The 13193-nt window shown below is 41.2% G+C and overlaps 1 protein-coding gene across 2 annotated transcripts in view; it reads left to right on the top strand.

The window, feature by feature from the left end:
• Positions 1 to 12752, top strand: part of CSNK2A1 (casein kinase 2 alpha 1) — a 55501-nt gene extending 42749 nt beyond the window's left edge. For both annotated transcript variants that reach the window (XM_044263304.1, XM_044263305.1), the window contains exons 8-13: positions 3307 to 3417; positions 4320 to 4421; positions 5807 to 5907; positions 6694 to 6842; positions 7795 to 7881; positions 9829 to 12752. In XM_044263304.1, coding sequence (XP_044119239.1) covers positions 3307 to 3417; positions 4320 to 4421; positions 5807 to 5907; positions 6694 to 6842; positions 7795 to 7881; positions 9829 to 9944 — 666 coding nt within the window. In that variant the 3' untranslated portion in view covers positions 9945 to 12752. The remainder of the gene's footprint in view (positions 1 to 3306; positions 3418 to 4319; positions 4422 to 5806; positions 5908 to 6693; positions 6843 to 7794; positions 7882 to 9828) is intronic.
• The last annotated feature ends 441 nt before the right edge of the window (positions 12753 to 13193 follow it).

The following is a 13193-nucleotide window of genomic DNA, read 5'->3' as shown; positions in this document are numbered from 1 at the left end:
ATGTGTCCCAGATGGAAGAAATCACAGGTGCAAAGGCCTTGAGGCAAGAATGTGCCTGGCATGTTGAAACCGATAGAGCTAGATAGAATGAACAGGTGAGGGGCACCTGGGTGGCTCAGTGGGTTAAGCCTCTGTCTTCAGCTTAGGTCATGGTCTCAGGGTCCTGGAATCAAGCCCTGCATTGGACTGTCTACTCAACAGGGAGCCTGCTTTGCCCTCTCTCTGCCTACTTGTGATCTCTCTATGTCAAATAAATAAATAAAATCTTGAAAGAAAAAAAAAAAAGAATGAACAGGTGGGAGCGGATCAAAATGAGATCAAAGAGGTAGAGAGAACCAGATCATGTAAAACTGTAAAGATAGTTGTCAGTCCTTTTCTCTGAAGATGCAGAGCTTTTTTGCAGGGTTTAAGCAGAAGGTTAACATATTCTCACTTAACATTTTAAAAACATTCATTACATATCTATTGGAACAAGTAAAATTTTAAAATGGCAATACCACATACTGGCAAGGATGCAGAAAAAGTCAGTCTCATGCATTGCTGGTGGGAACATGGATTGGTACAGCCATTTTGAAAAATGCCAGATTGGGTCACCTGGGTAGCTCAGTTGGTTGCGTGTCTGCTTTCAACTCAGGTCATGATATCCGCATCCTGGGATCAAGCCAGTCATCCTGGAGTCTGCTTCTCCTCCCTCTACCCTTCCCCCCCAACTCATGCATGCACGAGCTCTGTCTCTCTCTGTGTCTCTCTTTCTCTAATCTTTAAAGAGAAAAAGAGGATAGAACCTAGTGATAATGAACAACTTGGTAGATTTCATGCTGAGGAGGGAAAAGCAGTCAAAAAGTTAAGCTAATGAGTCCATTTTCAAAACAACGAAAATGGAGCTTGAGAACAGGGGTTTCCCCAGGGGTTAGGAAGTGAGGGGGAAGGGATAGCACAAGGGACACCTGTGGTGATGAAACAGCTCTGTATCTTCTGGAAGTTCTGTGAGTCTGCGCATTGATAAAGTTGCAAAGAACTATATGCCTGCATGCCTGTAAAACTGGAAAATAAGATCTGTCTGAATTGTGCCAGTATGTTTTTATATTGTACTGTAGTTATGCAAGATGTTACCCTTAGGGGAAATTGGGTGAAGGATATACAGAGCATCTCCAACTTTGTGTGACTTTATAAACATTTTTAAATGAAAGCTTTTTGCTCTGTAGAGAATAGAGGTAAAGGACAGGAGTGAAAGCAAGGAGACCAGTTAGGAAAAAGGGCTATTGCAGTAAGTCAGACGAGAGGTGGGGATGGCAGTGGATGTGATAACTTTGGTTAGAATATGCTATAGTCAGTTGACAGACAGTTGGCAGTTGTAGTGCAGTGTAAGGGAAACAAGAATCCAGGGTGAAAATTTTGACCTGAATATGCCTCTTTCTCTGCCTACTTGTGATCTGTCAAATAAATAAATAAAATCTTTTTAAAAAAAAAAACCTTAGGGAAAAAAAATGTTTAGTTTTGATATGTCTATTAGGTGATTACAAGAGTCAGCTGGTAGGAGACGTGGGCCAGCGAGTATGGGTGGAAAAGACTGAGGTGCTCTCTGTGAAGCCACAGCTTGTTGATAAGAAGGTCAAAGAAGACTCTGAAGCATTAATGTTAAGGGGGTAAAAAGAAAAAGCATACGAAGGCTATGCTTGCTTTTGTTACATTTTCCTTCATTACTGAAACAAGGAAAACACTGTACCTAGTTAGCAGTGAACTTGGAAAGATGGTGCCAGAGTGATGGCACCAAGCAGGTCCTCCTACTCCTACTTCAGATCATTGTTGTGCTTGGCAAAGTAGGCAAATAAGGGTGTCTCTTGGGCTTGCCTACTTCCTTTTGATTTTGTGAATATATTTTGATAAGAATGGTTTGTGTGGTTTTTCCCTTCATTCACTCAGCAAACTCTTTTTCTTAGGATTTTATTTATTCATTCATTGATTTATGAGAGAGAGAGAGCTGGGGGAGGAGCTGAAGGAGAGGGACAAGTAGACTCTGTTCTGAGCATGGAGCCTTATGTAAGGCCAGATCCTACACCTGAGACCATGACCCGAGCCAAAATCAAGAGTTGGATGCCCAGCCTACTGAGCTACCAAGGCACCCCACAAATACTTTTCCTCTGTGTACTGGCATTGTGTTAATTCTAAAAATTGGAGAAGTGAATTACATAGTCTCTTCCCTCAAGGAGCTTATAGTGCAAAATTTGAAAAAGGAAGGTAAAGGGTCACCTGGGTGGCTCAGTCATTAAGCCTATGCCTTTGGCTCAGGTCATGATCCCAGAGTCCTGGGATTAAGCCTCCCATCGGCTTCCTGCTCAGTGGGAAGCCTGCTTTTCCCTCTCCCACTCCCCCTGCTTGTGCTCCCTCTCTCGCTGTGTCTCTGTCAAATGAATAAATAAAATCTTTAAAAAAAGAAAAAAGAAAAAGAAAGGTAGAAAACAAATACACAATAAAGAGTTGTAGATTCTGTTAAAGAAATATATTTGAGGTCCAGGAAGCTAAAGACAAGGGTTAATTCTACTTAGATAATCAGAAAAGACTTCATTGAAGGGCTAATTTTAATATCTCAAAAGATGGGGATATGTTCAGTTAGTCTAGGTTGGACAATGGAAGGCATTCTTTCTAGTCAGAGGAGCAATTCAAGAAATTGTGCAGATTTACAAAATGAGATGGTGTTTTTCAGGAACTGTAAATCTCACTGGAGCACAGGAGCTAGGTCATGGAGAACCCTGTATGCCAAACCAAGAAGTTTGATTTTTTTTTTTTTTTTTAAGATTTTATTAGAGCATGAGCATAAGTAGAGGGAGAAACAGGCTCCCCACTGAGCAAGGAGCCCAATGTGGGACTCAATCCCAGGACCCTGGGATCATGACCTGAGCGGAAGGCAGACACTTAACACTTAGCCGTTAAGCACCCCAAGAAGGTTGATTTTCATCCTAAATACACTTAAGTGGTCTACTGGAAGTATTTAATTAAAAGAGAGTGACATGGCGAGGAGCCTGGGTGGCTCAGTGGGTTAAGCCTCTGCCTTTGGCTCAGATCATGATCTCAGGGTCCTGGGATCAAGCCCCACATTAGTCCTTCTGCTCAGCAGGGAGCCTGCTTCCCCCCTCTCTCTGTCTGCCTCTCTGCCTACTTGTAATCTTTCTCTCTCTGTCAAATAAATAAGTAAAATTTTTAAAAAAGAGTAACATGGCTGGTATTTTTAAGAATACTCTGATGGCAGTTTGAGGGGTAGCTTGAAAAATAAAATTGCTCATGATTTATTCTCTTTTTTTCTTTCAGCTACGACTAATAGACTGGGGTTTGGCTGAGTTTTACCATCCTGGCCAAGAATATAATGTCAGAGTTGCTTCCCGATACTTCAAAGGTCCTGAGCTACTTGTAGACTATCAGGTGAGAAAAGAAGGGCAGATAAAATTTCAGTCCTGTATTTTTCACTTAATTTGTGAAAAATGCCGTTTTGTGCTTTTGAGTAGGCTATTTATGCACAACATGGCTGTCCCTTTCATTCGAGTGTAAAGTATGAGTCACTTCTGTTCCTCCATCATAACTTATGTTGTTTTTATCATCATAATGTCAGGAGAATCAGAATAGATCTGCATTTGCTCTAACTGAAGAGAAGACACACCAAAGATACTTTCTCTAATCAGAAATTCCAGAGCTAGTTTGAGAATTGTGTGCTAGGTTTAACCAACGTTAAGGTAAACTCAAAAATGTTCTTTTGTGATTTTCCTAAATTGTACTCTAAAGACCTTCCGTGTGCCAGAGGTGGGCGGGGAGGGAAAAAGTCCTCTTTCTCCTCACAGAAACAAAGTCCTTGGAAGAAGTACCTTTCATGCCTGGTCCTCCCAGGTGTTGTTATCAGATAGAAAGTTCAGACTCTGTCCTAGAAACTGCTTTTCTGGAATCCTGAGGCTATAAACCTGAATTCAGAAAACATCTTGTGCATAAAAATATTCTTCACAACATTATTTATAATGGTGATGAAAAACAAAACACTGTCTTAAACATTTATTCAATAAAAAAATGCTATACATTAAAAGTTTCCCATGGGCTGTAACATTTTGGGACCTTCTAAGGTAAGTGGAAAAAGTAATTCCAGATAGTAATATGGATTGTTTTGAAATGTGGTGGGGTCATAGAAAAAAAACAGAAAATACATGAATGTTTTACTGGTTTTCAGATTTTGAGTCAATGGAGCGATATATATGTTTGTTTTTTTAAATAAAGAGCAATTTTTATTTTAAAATATTTTATTCTTATGTATGATAACTGACTTTTTTACTTTAATGCAGATGTATGATTATAGTTTGGATATGTGGAGCTTGGGTTGTATGCTGGCAAGTATGATCTTCCGGAAGGAGCCATTTTTCCATGGACACGATAATTATGATCAGGTGATAATGTTGTTCCCATTAAGGAACCCAGTGGGCTAACTTAGTGCTGGCCAGATCTGCCTACCCACTAGAAACTATGGATCTTGCTAAAATACAGATGACCAGCCCCCACTTAAGACCTTTTGATTCAGAATCTCTTAGGGTGGACCCCTAAAATATTTTACAGTTTATCACTTGTTCAGCCAAACCAACATTGATTTTCAGATTGGTGTTTTGAGAGCTACCAGTTTAGCTTTTTGAAATCAGAATTTTCCTCCTAGCCTTTTTAATGTGCTTGTTTTATTGTGAAATATACATGTAAAATATTTTATAAAACATACATACAAATAAAAGAACGGTAGTTTAAGAAATGGGACATTACCTTGGAATCTCCTAAGTGGTTAGCTTTCATTAGAGTTGTTTCCCCCAACATGCTGGGAATGTTTCCTCCAACATACTGATTTATATATGGTATTTCTATGATCCTTTTGTCTCTTTTTATGGATTAAGTTGGTGTTTGTCAGTAAAAATATGGATGGTGTTTTTTTATACTAGCTCCCCTTCCCCTTGAAGATCAAGGGGCCATTTCATTCAAAAGAATCTGGAATGATTCTAGGACCTTATGGAAGGTACTGTTACCTTGTTTGAGCACAATGGTCATTTTAAATGGGTCAAAGAATAGCACCTGAATTCAGTTAAAATCAGTAACTATTGTTAGGACCATGCAGGATTGAAGAATATGGGGTGGGGGGTAGAAAAAAATAGTCCCTTCTCTCAAATAGTTCATAGTCTATCCAGTAAGGGAGCAGAACATACCAGGAAATAAGTTGCAGTCGTAAATGTCAGAGTAGACCAGTTACAAAAGGCAGTTAGTGGGAGTGAGTGGTCTGAGTACAAGAGCATATTCCTAAAAGAAGTGACATCTTCAGTTGGGTTGTGAAGGCAGGAAATAAAGTTTGACCAGGGAGACGTTTCAAGGGGAAGGAACCAGGTTATAAGACCATTTTGCTTTTTCCTGACACCATCATATTGAGTAATAATTAGGAAATTCTGTATGGAAATCCCTTCCTGCCATGCACAGAAACTTTTTTTTTTTAGATTTTATTTATTTATTTGAGAGAGGGATCACAAGCAGGTGAGAGGGGTAGAGGAAGAAGCAGACTCCCCACCAAGCAGGGAGCCTGATGTAAAACTCCATCCTAGGACTCTGGGATCATGACCTGAGCCAAAGGCAGACGCTTAACCAACTGAGCCACCGTGGCACCCAGAAATTTTAAATAAATTGTGAGGAGTTCACATTCATAACTTCAGCCATAGTGACCCTTTTCTGTTAATTCACTTATGGCTGGTTGACTGAATTATGTAATGTGTTTGGGGTGTGGGTTTTTGTCTCTTTTTGATCCTAGTTGGTGAGGATAGCCAAGGTTCTGGGGACAGAAGACTTATATGACTATATTGACAAATACAACATTGAATTAGATCCACGTTTCAACGATATCTTAGGGAGGTAAGTCATAAAACAAAATTGTGCTTCTGTGCCTTGGATGTGAACAGGTACTTTGGATCCTCAAAATAGTTACATTCTCTTTGCCAACACTGCAAGTGTCTCGGTGGTCTGGTGAGGCAGAGTGTTGCATGGGTTGGCTTGTGGCAAAAGCACTGAACTGAAAGGTCCATTTTCCAGATTCACTTACCAGCATTCTGAGTGTGGAGAATATGGATGGCAGATTCTGTCAGTGAATGAATTGTAGGTTTCAGGAGAAGGATTACAGTTGAGTCAAAACTCAAAATCTCTTGATTTAGCAAATGACACAACCCTAAGAGTAATAGGAAAAGTAAATGCATTCTTCAAGACTTACTTGCAGTCTACTCTGACAATAGGAACTAGACAAAAGACAAATTCATCAACCACTTAACTAGGTGATTTGCCTGACAAAAAGCCTTTTGCTGGTCAAATTGCAGAGTTGTCCGAATTTTATGTGGGGGTAGGAAAGATCTGATTAACCCAGCACCTGACCTCTTTGCTACACAGGAGCACTTAGTCCTATAGTAACCTGAATTATGTTTTGTAGAATCATGGGGGTCCAGATTTCTCTTCTCTGCAACACTGCTATTTCTAGTCTCTCCATTCAGTTTTGTTGTCTTCCTAGTGGCAGAGTGGTAGAAGACCTACCCTCTTGAGTTTTGATCTCTCTTTGCTAGTGGCTGGGCTCCTAGAAGTAAAGATGTAGAAGTAAAATGTTGGGCTTCTGTGCCCATTGGTCCATTTCTCATTCCCCATTTGGCTCTACAGACACTCCCGTAAGCGATGGGAACGCTTTGTCCACAGTGAAAACCAGCACCTTGTCAGCCCTGAGGCCTTGGATTTCTTGGACAAGCTGCTGCGATACGACCACCAGTCACGGCTCACGGCAAGAGAGGCCATGGAGCACCCCTATTTCTGTGAGTCCAACTGTCCAATCCACCGATTGTGCAGGCCCACCTAGCCGACTCTACAAGGCAGGGGAGAATATGTGTTGTGAAGAAAGCTCTGGGCCCAGCAGAATTGAAATCCCAGCTTCCCTTAGCTGGCCGTCAAGTTAGTGAGCCTTGGTTTCTCCACATGGAGATAGTGATGGCAGCTGTTTTACAGAATTGTTCGGAGGACTGTAGTTTTCTAACAGTGTGCCTGCCGCATGATCATTCCTGAGTAAACTGCTTTTCTTCCTGTGTGGGTGATGCTTCTTGAGTCTGGAGTAGTTGGATTAGCATAGCAGCCCTTCATCTGACCTTGTCTGGGACTCATTCATTGGAGAAAACCGAGGAGGCTTGAACATCTACTGTATGAACAGCTTAACCTAGGTCTGTGACCACAACTAACTGCTGTCCTGGGTGAAAATGCCACTTAGTCCCACACTATCCTCACTGTGACATTAGCTTCAATGTTGAGTTGCTTCCTGGGGAGTGGTGAGATGGTTTTGTAGTAAACTGATTATAATCCTACCTAATCTTCAGACCTAAAGCAAACTGACAGGCCAATTGAAATGGAGCGTGAAATCTGATCATAGCATCAACCTGCATAAAACCTGTAGCTTTGGCCAGTTGTGCACCATGCTTGACCAACTGAGCTGTGGACTGCAATAAAAGCAATTCGCTCTGATAATATATTATTGTCTTGGCCAGGTTAGGTTGTATTGTCTCATTAAAACCTAACAAAATCATTTTGTTTTAAATTAGCTCTGCTGTGGATACTTACCACACCTTCCTCCCATTTGGTTTAAGAGTTGGCCTCTACCACAGTTTGACAAGAAAGATAGTCCTATTTTGTATTACTTGTCTGAATTCATGGTGAAGGCTCTTGCCACCTTAACGTTCTTCTGGAATAGAAGAGCCTAACCCTTTTTGTCTTTTCTAGATACTGTTGTGAAGGACCAGGCTCGAATGGGCTCGTCTAGCATGCCGGGGGGCAGTACGCCTGTCAGCAGCGCCAATATGATGTCAGGTCAGTTCACTGGTAACTTCCCTGCGGGGACAAAAGTAGAAGTCAGTAATTATTCTTAGTTTTGCTCTCTCTTTGTGGCCTGATTTCTTGTGGCCCTTCTCCTTTCCGTAGTGATTATCTTCTTGGCAGCACTTCGCTGTGCAGTCTCCTCACCAGCTTTCAGCGTGCTGTTTCACACCCGGTGTACTTAGTGACACTGAGGAGGGCATGAGCAGTCTCTTCTAGGCCAGAGTCCCAAAAATTTCTCCCAGAGGGACTTCAAAGTCCCCATGGAGAGTAAAAAGAGATCTTTTTATCTTTTATTTTAGAATGACCATGGTTGTATGATCCTCACAAGCAAGATTAAGAAATTAGGGGTGGAGATAAAGGTGGGGTTTATACATCGGCATGGGGTTTATACAATGTGTCTAAGAATGGTTCTCCAGAGCGCCTATAGTGTCCCTAGTAAATTTGTAAAGGCTTGTATGCAATTAATTTTTACTATTGTTGAGTCATCATGAATCAAGAGTGAGTGAGTGTACAGAATACACAGTTTTCTAAAAGAAACTATAGGCTCATCCCCTAAGAATTATACATGTGGGCAACATCCATGTGGGTGTGCTTGTGGTAGTGAGGACATTTTACTGACACACCCTCACTAAATTGTTGTCACAATTGGTTTTTTGTTTTTTAAGAACTAGCTACCTTCTAGGACTTACCCTCTAGCTATCTTACCTATGGGCAAAATTTTATATATCCAGGGCTGCTAATTGTAGCCTTATTTATAACACCAAAGCATTGAAAACAGCTCCCAGTAAGGAACTGGTTAAATCAGTTTTAGGACATCCATTCAGTGGAAAGCTCTATAGCCAGAGAAAAGAATGAGTAAGTATCTCATGTTCTTTTTTAGCTCCAACTGCAGAATAATGTGAAATGAAAAGAGCAAAATGCAGAACCATGTCCAAGACCAGGAGTGGACAAGAATAGATAACTCTATAACCACATTCCTTATATATGACTTTTATATGCACAGTGTTACACAATTATATTCATGTTTACACATAAAATATTTCAGGAAGGATACAAGCAAAAGGGCAAGAGAAATTTTTTACTATATACTCTTCTGAACCTTTGATATTTTGTACCATGTGAATATATTACCTATTTTTAAAAATACATATATAACAATTTGAAAATTAACTGGTTGATTGAAGAGGGCAGTCTAATAGGTAATTCAGATGAGTACAAGAAACCAAATGGCAATAAATTCTAAAACACAGTTTTAGCATTTCCTCACTGAAGATGACTTTTGGTAATTTTGAAAGCTTCCAGCTAACTAGGCAGCATGATACAAGAACACGTGAGCTCTGGCTTTAGCCTTGTGCTGTTCAGTAGGGCCATGACTCGCCATATGTGACTATTTAAATTAATTAAAATAGAATGAAATTTAAAGCAGGGTTCCTTGGTGCGACATTGCAAGTTCTCAGTAGCCACCCATGGGTAGTGACCACTGTATTAACAAAGGTTACAGAGCAGAAAATTTGGGTGGATAGATGCCTAGACAGGCATCAGTTTTAATTCAGACATGTTTGCCACTTACTAACTGTGTGCTTTGTACAGACTTCTTAAACTCTCCAAGTTTGGATTTCTTTAAAAAAAATTTTTTTTCTTTTAAATTGATTAGAAATTAATTTTAATTTGAAATTAGTTTTACTTTGTAGAAATCCGGGTGAGTAGAGGCCTTCAGAGAATTACTGGGGTGCATGGCTGTCTCACTCAGAAGAGTGTGTGATTCTTGATCTTTGGGATTTTAAGTTTTAGCCCTATGGGGCCCAACCTGGGGTGTAGAGATTACAAAGAAAGAGAGAAAATAACTGATGTGTCACTTTGGAAATAGGTACTATGTAAAACTGGTGACTGAGATTTCTGTGGTTAGTATCTGGCTCATGGTTAGCTGTTTTCTTTCAGGGATTTCTTCAGTGCCAACCCCTTCACCCCTTGGACCTCTGGCAGGCTCACCAGTGATTGCTGCTGCCAACCCCCTTGGGATGCCTGTTCCAGCTGCCGCTGGCGCTCAGCAGTAACGGCCCCTTCTGTCTCCTGATGCCTAAGCAGAGGTGGGGGAGTCTGCGCTCTCCTTGATGCAGCTTGCGCCTGGCGGGGAGGGGTGAAATACTTCAGAAGCACCGTGTCTGAACCGTTGCTTGTGGATTTATAGTAGTTCAGTCATAAAAAAAAAATTATAATAGGCTGATTTTCTTTTTTTTTCCTTTTTTTTTTTTTTTTTTTAAACTCGAACTTTTCATAACTCAGGGGATTCCCTGAAAAATTACCTGCAGGTGGAATATTTCACGGACAAAAATTTTCCCTCCTTTCAAATTCAGTTTCTCATCACTAAAGAACAAAGATGAACCAGCCTCAATCCCGGCTGCTGCATTTGGGTGGAGATATTTTTCCAGGTCCACCACTGCTCCCCCACCATCCCACACTATGGGGGGTTAATATCTCATGCTCTTCTCCAGAGATTACAAAAATGTAGCTTCTTCAAGGGAGGTGGGAAGGAAGGAGGAAGCCCAAGCTTAAGGCCAAGCTACAAGAGCAGTGTACTGCTGGTCACTTTTCCTCACTTTACTCCAAGTGCTTCAGTGGGGTTGTCCTGGTGAATTTAGTGGAAATATGTCTTTGTTTCATTGAGATGCTGAAAATCTCCCCAAAGTGCAGACAGGTCCTAAAAACTTCTGTTCAATATGAATCATGTCTTACTGACCTAACCCTAAATCCAGCTCACTTCTGCTTTTACTTTCGGTTCTGTTAATACCTTCCCTCCCGGGCTCCTTACCTTGGTCCTCTCCTCTTTCATCTCCCCACATGCTCTGTAGCTGGTGGGAGGGGAAGGAAAAATCTTTTCCAGTTTTCTTTGACTTGGCCATTTTGAATTCACTTACTTACTGGGCTTAACTTATTGCTTTTTACAAAAGAAAAACGTTGTCTGTATAGGTTTCATGCTAGCAACTCTTTAAGAGCTAATGGAAGGTGTGGCCACACCAGGTTTCATCTTAAGCTTTCTACCTTCTTTTCTTCTTTATTCCCCTTCCTTCACATGTCATCCAGTGAGAAGACCTGCCCCTCAGTCTTGTAAATGTATCTGAGAGGTAGGAGCAGAGCCACTATCTCCAGTGAACCTGAAATGGTAGACCTGTAATTGTGGGAAAACTATGAACTCTCTTGTTACAGCCCTGCCACCCCTTGCTGTGTGTATATATATAATACTTTGTCCTTCATATGTGAAAGATCCAGTGTTGGAATTCTTTGGTGTAAATAAACGTTTGGTTTTATTTATCAAGGTTAGATTTAAGTTCCCTGTGTAAAGGTCTCGCTGGGTGGGTGTCTCACGTTCACATCCGAGGGGCCTGCAGCCCTGTACCGTGGAGGCTTCCCAAGGCCCCCATTTTTATACACCCCTCATTCGACCCATGGTACCGGGCAGGGCAGAGAGGCCTTAAAAAAGCACCACAAGCCAAAGCGTCTCTGGGGATTAAGGATCCTTTGCCATAAAACTCATTTTGTGTCTCAGCAGTGCAGGGATTGGGGATGGAAAAGTCGCCAGTTTTTGTGTGTTTGTGTGTATGTAAAGTGGATTTTCCACTGTAATCCAACCACCTAAGTTTATCAGGTGCTTCACTGAGGAAGCCTAGTTTTTTAAGCACAATAGCAAAACCATCAGCTCTGTATTTTCTCCTGTTCTTTCATTACAGTAGCTGCTTGTGGGAACTAGGAAAAATTCTTCCAACATATTTGAAGGCCTAAAGTCTTAGTTCCCTTTTCTCCTACCTTTATAGATCATAAGCCTTTCTCGCCTGGGCGCCATAGACAAGCGTAATTGTTTCACGAGTTGAATTTAATGAACTAATCTAACTTTATAACCCATCTTGGCTCTAGTAACTTGATCAAGGTGGTGGCTTTTGTGAATATAATGGTAAACTTTAGAGGAAGCTAAAGCCTCCTTTTACAATGCTTCTCAACCATAGGGAAAACATTCTGTGTGGCAGGGTGATTTTCTTTCTTGTGGCCACTTAACAGTGGATATTTATTGTTCTTGACCCTTTTATGCCCTGGAATGCTGTGGGGGTTACCATATTGAATTTGTGCAGAAGCTAAAAGCACCAGATGTGCCAGAGATGCAGTTTGTGATACGTTTGCACTGGATTGTGATTTGAACAGGACACTTACGACTAATGAATTCTTCCTTTCGAGGTGGGGAGGAGGGTTGTAAATCGGGACTTCACATCCCACCCTTATAGCTCAGAGAATCTAGTTGTGGCTGAGGCTGATGTGGGGAGCTGCAGACAGCTGAACCTCCTAAACACGCATCAGACCTTGCGGGAGATGGAAGGTGAATGCAGAGGACTCTGAAATGCCACCCGGGAGCCTTTTAAAATAAATAGAAGTTTTAAAAATGCTACTTAAGGAGTCACTGCAGAAGCATGAAAAAAAGAAGACCCAGTTGGGCGGGTGGGGGGGGGCAAGGGTTTACAGAGTAACAACTTCTGTGTTGTTGTAAATTACCTCATCTGTATACCTTGTATTGGGACACTTTATTTCTCAGCACTACCTGTGTCTGCGTTGATGAGATGGCAGGAAATGGAATGCCAATATAAGACAGTTGTGTTGGCAATTACTCTGAAAGGTTTTTTAAGTATTTTTTAATTTTGTTTGAAGTGGTCCCCCCCCCTTTTTTTTAAGTTTGAAGTCAGAAGTTCCCCTTCGCCCCCTTGATTTATTGGTTGTAATTGTATTGTAATTGGTATAACATAAACATAACTGTGCTGGGAAGAAGTTGTGCCATGAAGGTCTTTAATTTTTTTTAAATAAAAACATTTAAACAAATGAAATGTCCCTGCAGCCTGAGCAGTATGCTTCTCCAACCGACACCGTGTGTGATAGATGGCTTAGTTCTCATGTGCTCTGAATTTAATATTGGGTTGATGGAGATGTGACGTGGGATGGATTCAGATTGGTTGAGGAGCACTGAAGTGAAAGTTTTTGACCTCAAGAGTCAGTGAAGAAAGCATGGTGGTGTTGCTAAACAGGATTGGTTTCATTCCTGCCCTGTCACTTACTTGGCTACTTGGCAAGTTACTTAACTTGTGAATCTGTTTCATCATCTATAAAATGGGGCCACTGCTTTCTTGGGATTGAATAATTGAGAGTAAATGTCAAGTATCAGGCACCTGCTATGCTGTTGATAACCCTGATTCCCCAGGCCCCCTGGTTTGGAGGATTGGTTCTGGGCCCGGACTTCGCAAGTGATTCACAGTACGATCCTTCCTCTG

The sequence above is a fragment of the Neovison vison genome, chromosome 8, assembly GCF_020171115.1.
Source record: "Neovison vison isolate M4711 chromosome 8, ASM_NN_V1, whole genome shotgun sequence".
Taxonomy (NCBI): domain Eukaryota; kingdom Metazoa; phylum Chordata; class Mammalia; order Carnivora; family Mustelidae; genus Neogale; species Neogale vison.
The sequence above is the reverse complement of the archived record's forward strand: the minus strand, read 5'-3'. Positions and strand labels throughout refer to the sequence as shown.